Source organism: Syzygium oleosum, unplaced genomic scaffold (genome assembly GCF_021117445.2).
Source record: "Syzygium oleosum isolate NSW1041296 unplaced genomic scaffold, Sole_v2.1 Sole_v2.20, whole genome shotgun sequence".
Lineage (NCBI taxonomy): Eukaryota > Viridiplantae > Streptophyta > Magnoliopsida > Myrtales > Myrtaceae > Syzygium > Syzygium oleosum.
Genome location: NW_026607504.1, coordinates 5,108,069 through 5,114,678, shown reverse-complemented (window position 1 = coordinate 5,114,678; position 6,610 = coordinate 5,108,069). Strand labels below are relative to the sequence as shown.

At 45.1% G+C, this 6,610-nt stretch overlaps 1 protein-coding gene across 1 annotated transcript; it reads right to left on the bottom strand.

Moving 5' to 3' along the window:
* Positions 1 to 373: 373 nt before the first annotated feature.
* LOC115668374 (disease resistance protein RPM1-like) lies at positions 374 to 5,954 on the bottom strand. Its single transcript, XM_056320594.1, has 3 exons — positions 5,569 to 5,954; positions 799 to 3,070; positions 374 to 451 (listed from the first exon to the last, which is right to left on the bottom strand). The coding sequence occupies exons 1-3, from the start codon at positions 5,952 to 5,954 to the stop codon at positions 374 to 376; spliced, it is 2,736 nt and encodes a 911-aa protein (XP_056176569.1).
* Between the last annotated feature and the right edge of the window lie 656 nt (positions 5,955 to 6,610).

Below are 6,610 nucleotides of genomic sequence, written 5' to 3'. Positions count from 1 at the left end.
ATGCAATCCCAAGTTAGTAGTTAATGATGGTTGTTATGCATAGTTACGAGTACATTGAAATGACTTGGAGATTCGAATTGAGATAAGTTGATACAGAAGAATACTTGAATTAAAGGGGAGCAAACCTAACACATAGAAAAGCTTGACGTACTGGTTTATAGCAAAACAAGAAAAAAACAAAAGACTAAAGTCAAATCTAAAAATTAGAAATTATTAAAGCACATAGAAACTAGAAGTACTTAGGAATTGGAAGCTATTAAAAGTACAATATTTCCAATGTTTGTGGCCATCTCAATAAGTCTTGTTGCAATCTTCAAATGTATGGGTAATGACAAAGTCAAAGATGAGACTTTTCACTTATCGATGAGGTTCTTCAATTGTCAATGAGGGTGTTGTTGAGCTTGAATGCATGCTGACCTTCTTGGTTGACTGAGTTGGTCTTTAATATGGGCTGCACCAGATCAAATGTTGGAATGAGTCAAGGAAAATGTAAACTTGTTTCTAAGAGCGATGTGACTAATTACCATGTAAAGATTGTATGCAAATTTGTGTTCTTCTGTAGAACTCACTGCGGATTTACATAGATGCTTGATATGCATTAACTGATCTGGTGGAATGAGTCACGGAAATACTTACCAGACAAAAATCACAATTGTTCGTTTTAACCACTAGCAAATAATTGTTGAAATTATCAAGTCTACAAAAAAAATTCATCATCATGCGTCAGGAACATGTTTGAGATTTAATATTATCCCATACCTGTCGTTGTTGTCCATATTATCCTTATATTATGTATACATTCGTCGTGTCTCGTGCTTCTTTCTTGAGACGGTCACCAAAATCTTTAGCGCCCTTTTTGACTACCACACATATAGTCTCTAATTCCTCACACTTCTCGATCCCTTCAACGACTTTCATACTTTTGAGGAACCTACACTCCAGTTCTTTGAGATGTTGCATTGCTCCTTGTTCAATAATCACCTTCTCAAGCTGTGGCAGCCTCCAAATCTTCAAGATCATGAGGCTCGGAAACCCATCTTTGATGAACCTCAGACTAGTGCCTAGGAAAGAATCGGCCAAGAGCCTAAGCGTCCTCAGGTTCCTCAGGAGACCACCCAACTCGGGCATCATGTCTATTTTCACCTTCGAACCTGACAGAGTCAATACCCTGAGTGAGCCCGGCAAGAGCTCTGTCCAGATGGGTTTTTCGAGTTGGCCCAGCAAGTAGAGCTTGAACAGGTTGTGATGTTTTTCAGCCAACGACAGTTTCGGTGACGGGCCTATATGCGATGGCTTGGTTTCTTTTGCGGGCTCGGCTTCTTTCCGGGGCATGGCTTCTTGGATCACTCCAAAGGTCAAGGACTGGAGATTGGTGAGCCTGAAGCTAATCCAATCTGCTACTGCTTTTCCTGCAGCGCCTGATGTGTCCGTATCAGTATCCGAGCGTTGCAAGAAAAGCTTGAGCGTGGTGAGCGTGGTCAAGCTGTCCGTATGGTCCCTCATCAAGTTCTCGTTGACCTCACCAATGACCAGCCCACTTAAGGTTTGGAGTTGAGCCAAGGCCATGTCATTGTTGCTACAAGCCTTGAGGATCTTCTTCAAGTTGACGTAGAACCAGTTGATATGCAGGTGCCTCAAGTTCCTCGCCTTCCACAAGGAACTCGGCAGCGAAGTGATGTTGGTGTGCTTTATGTCAAGAGTCTCGAGATAGTGCAGATCCGCAACCTCGCGTGGGATCGAGTCCAACACTGTGGATCTCAATCCTAGGTACCTTAGGAGCACCAGCTTGTGGAGCACACCTTGCAAGGATGGTTTATACACACCCTCCAAGTCAAGCACCCTTAGCAAGCTATAATCAGTCTTGGACGTCAGCTTCCTAAGAAACTTGCTAATGTCTTTGGTGAGAATGCCTCTCCTCGGGTAGAATGACAGAAACGAGCGGACGTGGTCGAGGTTCAAATCAGGGTAGCTACCCCCGCTGCTGTCTGTGACAACACTCATGTGCTCCGCGAGCCACCGGACCCTGGCTCTCTCTCGCGTTTGGGCCGGCAGCTGTTGTTGCTGGCCGGTTGGGTCGTGGTTGTTCCTGTCTTTCGACTTGCCAGCAGCATGTATGTGGAGGAGCCCAGTGCTCTTTGCTATGAGGAGGATCATGTCATACAGAGAGGTGAGCATTTGGCAAGCTTTGGGTGATCCATCTCCCCTCCAGCTAACCACATCGATCATGTTCCTATCTGCAAGCTCCAGAATGAACGTCTCTCCCACATCCTCGGGTAGCCTTGTCGTATTCACTTCTCTGTTGTGACAATACAAATCCAATAAGCCCTCCGCCAACCACAGCCTCACTAGCCTTTTTGTCGGGATCGGGGATGCTACGGGGAACAAAGCCATGTAGATGAAGCATGGTTTTAGATGGTTTGGTAATCTATGGTAACTCAATTCGAGAATATCTGATAATGTCATCATAGGACCATCTTTCGGCAACGCTGTGCGTTCGTGCTCTCCAGCATTCGACAGTAACCCACCAAGTAAGGATATATAGAGTGGCAAGCCACGACACCTCTCTATCATAGCCTTCTCCACATCCGTGAGGCTCTTAGCATCGGGTGCTCTATGCAACTTCTTAGCGAGCATCTTCTGGATTTCTTCCTGGCCGAAGTCTATTAGCATGATCAGATCCTCGTGTGGACTTATCGCCTTAGCTATGCCATCGTCTCGAGTCGTGGTAATTATGCAGCCCTCTGAGGGGAGCGGGAGGATCATCAGGAATCTTTGCAAGAGTTGCTCGTTGGACGGCTGAACATCATCCAACACTATGAGGAACTTCTTCGTCGTGGCCAATTGCTTGTATAGTTTATCCGTTATCTGGTACAAACTCATGCCCCTCATGTCCCCTACTAGGTTGTCCACTTGCTTCAGTATCTCGAACAGGAACTCCCCCGTGTCCATGCCGGCTGAGACGTGGACCCAAGCGCGCGGATTGAAGCCCAGGTACATCGCTTCCTTGTAGACCAATCTCGCGAGGAACGTCTTGCCGGTGCCTTGCTCACCCACAATCGAAATCACGTTCCTTTCACATTCTTCCCGACTTCACATTCTTCCCGATCTGTTCCATAATTTTCTTTTTCTCATCCTGGCGCCACACGAAATTCGTGGACGGTTGCTGATCCCAGAAAGTAGTCAGCCTCGCCAATTTTTTGCCTTGCCAGGGATCACTAGCATGGGAGGAGGAACTAGTGACATTCCGAAATTTCCACCAATTGGAATTTATTGAATAATTGAGTTTTATGAAATGTGCTCGCATGAAATTCTCGGAGCGAACGATCATTCCCGGGAATGCTAACTAATTAGGGAAAGGCTAATAGGGGAATTAAATTCGGGTAATATTTATTGGAAATTCAGAAAATTAGGAGCTGCGAATTACTGTTCATATGCCTCGAATCACTGTTCACTGGCTGTGGATTACTGTTCACCGAGCTGTGATGGTCCGATTACGACGCAAGTTGAATTTTTGGAACCTAGATATTATGGCGAGAAAGTCCCGTGAAGGATCGGAATTAATCCGACGCCGTTTGGTTGGAGAAAATGAATGGGAATTATCGTATTGGATGCATATTTAAATTATTAGTAAATTGTGGTAATTAAGTTGAGTATGCTGTGGCGTGCTGTTGGGTACGAGAATGATACCGTTGAGTCCGGCTCGGAGTTTTATGTAAGTGTCGGGAAGAGTCGGAGGTGTGATTTTGTGGTTTGAGTGCGAAATTACTGCTCACGAGCTGTGAGTACTGCGTACCGTTGCTTTGTGGTGAGTCGTTTGATGCGTGTTCGGTACCGTTAGGTCCGTCTTGGAATTTTATGAAAATCCCGTGAAGGGCTGAAAATGATTTGAAAACATTTGAACAAAGAAAAATGTTGTTTTATGCGAAAATGTGCTTTTGTGTGAAAATGGTGATTTGGTGAAGTGTGGGGTGCAAGTGTGCACGGAATTTGAGGCAATGGCATGAGAAAGTGAATGTGGGATCGGACCGAGGCGTGTGATGCTCGGGGCGCGATCGAGGGGCCTGAGGCGTGAACGAGTACGCGGGTCGGATGTGGTGAGTGGTCGCAGTGTACCTAAGGCGTGTACGTTTACGCAGGTCACTGGCGAAGAATGAGAAAGAGGAAATAAGAATGGATAGAATAATGGGATAAGAGTGGTATATGCGCGTGTTTACATTTGACAGGATTGAGTTTGAATGATGTTGTGCGCATGTTTGAGCCTGGCAATATTATTTGTTGTGCTTGCAATGTGATGTTTCAGCGTGTGGTGATATTGAGTGTTTGAATTTAATTGGCGCTCATGGTGCATTGCATTGCATAACATGAACACGCATTGTGTATGCCGAGAGTGAGGTATGTGATGAAATTGTGTGAGAATGCGTGTCTGCCATGAGCATGTGATCACCTAAAATGCCCTGAGCGTTATACGGCAGTTCGAATAATAATAAGTTGTGTGATCACCGGAAGGACCTTCGGGTCGATACCGTCCTCATGCACTTTGAAGCGGGACGATGCCCGGTGCGTCCGGAAGACGACAATCCTCATGCACTTTGAAGCGAGGCTGCGGTTCGTAAGGAGATCAGTGTTGCGCCTCATGCACTTTGAAGCGTGCTAGAGACCAGGCCGGATCGGTTCTTTGCGCCTCATGCACTTTGAAGCCGGGCTAGACGCACCGGGCCGTTAATAATGTGGACTCGAGTCGTAATTAATAATAAATTGGGAAATTGCCGTGTGCCGGTGTGGGCCGGTGGGCCGGAGAATGCATATGACATGTAGACGACATTTGCATGAATGGAACATGCATAGACTGGCATGCGAATGTATGAGAATCGGTGCATGAACGTGTGATTGACATACGTGTGATTATGCGTGCCACGCATGTGCCGTGACTATTGTATGTTGATCCGCCTAACCCGCAGGGTCGATAATTGTCGACTATTGTGGTATTGTGATTTGAATAATTGTTTCCAGTCAGGAGATTGCATGCTAGCCTAGCCTAGGTTGGGTTTAGGGGTGAACTTACGAGAAGTGTTCTCACGGTTGTTTCAACCAACAATTTCGAACCCCGACAGGACCCATGAATCTTCCGCCACCGCCACCGAACGTTTTGGAGTCCTCGGTGGATGGGACGGTATAAAGGGACTCGGACTCGGAGGACAAGGAATCGGACTGGAATGGGTTTTTGGCGAGCACCATTTTTGGAGTAGTAGTAAACCCAAGTTTTCATCCTTGGAGTATCGGTTTTTGAGAAAGGCGATATGCATGTACATGTATGGGACAGTTTATAAATGTAAATATTATGGTATAAGAAGGAAATGAAAAAGATATGTATATTCTCCCTGATTTTTCTCCCCAGTTTTAATTGTCCGGGTTTAATTGTTGATATCCGCTGTGGTAGTAAATCTCTGATGGCGAATTTGAGGTCAGCGATATTCCTGGGACGTCGCTTGAATCGACCAGAGGCGGTGTCGCGTGCCGTAGGGGTTCGGGGCGTGACAGGAACTAGCCTCCTCCTTGCTCCTCAGGTACTGATCTTGACACAACTCCTCAATGTCATTCACCAAATTGGACAAGTCCCTATACAGCATGTACTTTGGGACGAGCACGGTGAGCGGCCTTGTGGCCATGTGCCTCCAGCGTGCATCTCTGAGGTGGAACTTGTCGATGAATACCTCAGCATCAAACATGGCTCGGAGGAGCCGCATCAACCACTCCGTGCTATCGGACGGTCCATCTTGAGTGGAAAAGAACTTTTGGATCATGGCCAGCTTCTCCTTGGCAGCATTCGCTTGGGTTTCCATGGATAAGCATCCGAGTTGCACTGGGTGAGAGAGCAAGATCTCTAGTTTCTGTGACACGATCTCGGTGGCGGCTTCGGCGGCCATTGTGTAGCTTCTCTTGTTGGAAGCAGCCATGGCTGATCAATATGTTTATTTCGAGCAAGGTCTTGTGTGTGTATGTCGGCTTGTTTGCTTTGATTGAATTAATTTGTTAGGACATATTATTCCCTCTCTATGTATATAATTCATTTTTCCAAGCTTTTTTGGGTAATGGCCTCTCCAGTCCACCCCAAGCTTTGTTTGGTTCTTTGCTTGTGCGGTTTATGACCGTGAGACAGGGAGAAAGTATCTCTGAGAATGATTATGATAAAGGGACTTAAGGTATAAGTTCTTTGCTTGTGAAAGCTATCGTATCTCTTAATAAAACAATCTTACGTATCCATCTTAATAGTCCTTATTTTACTTTTATACGTGAAGAGAATCAATTGGATCTTTACAATCGGACTAGGAGTTGAGAGATAACAAAATATGATCCATCAATAATTTATTATTTTGATCAAATTCTACCCACCTTAAGAATTCTTCATTTTACCAACGCAGTGCTCCATATAAGTCATGTGGGTTTACAGAGATATATCAGACATATATTGAAAGAGAACTCTTAATTAAGTAATTGAATAATCAGAATCATGTCAACAATTAAATATCGTCTTCGTTACACAATAGAGTTTAAGACATTACACAAGAGAGTTTCCTGTGAATAAAAAGGAAAGTATATATTTATTTATTCA

Excerpts from the sequence above, each read along its gene's own strand:
- LOC115668374 (XM_056320594.1), bottom strand. The coding sequence starts at position 5,954 with ATGGCTGCTTCCAACAAGAGAAGCTACACAATGGCCGCCGAAGCCGCC. Across the intron at positions 3,071-5,568 it reads GAGGAGTTGTGTCAAGATCA|GAACGTGATTTCGATTGTGG; the intron begins GTACCTGAGGAG and ends AGAATGTGAAAG. Across the intron at positions 452-798 it reads AAGCACGAGACACGACGAAT|CCCATATTAAAGACCAACTC; the intron begins GTATACATAATA and ends GATCTGGTGCAG.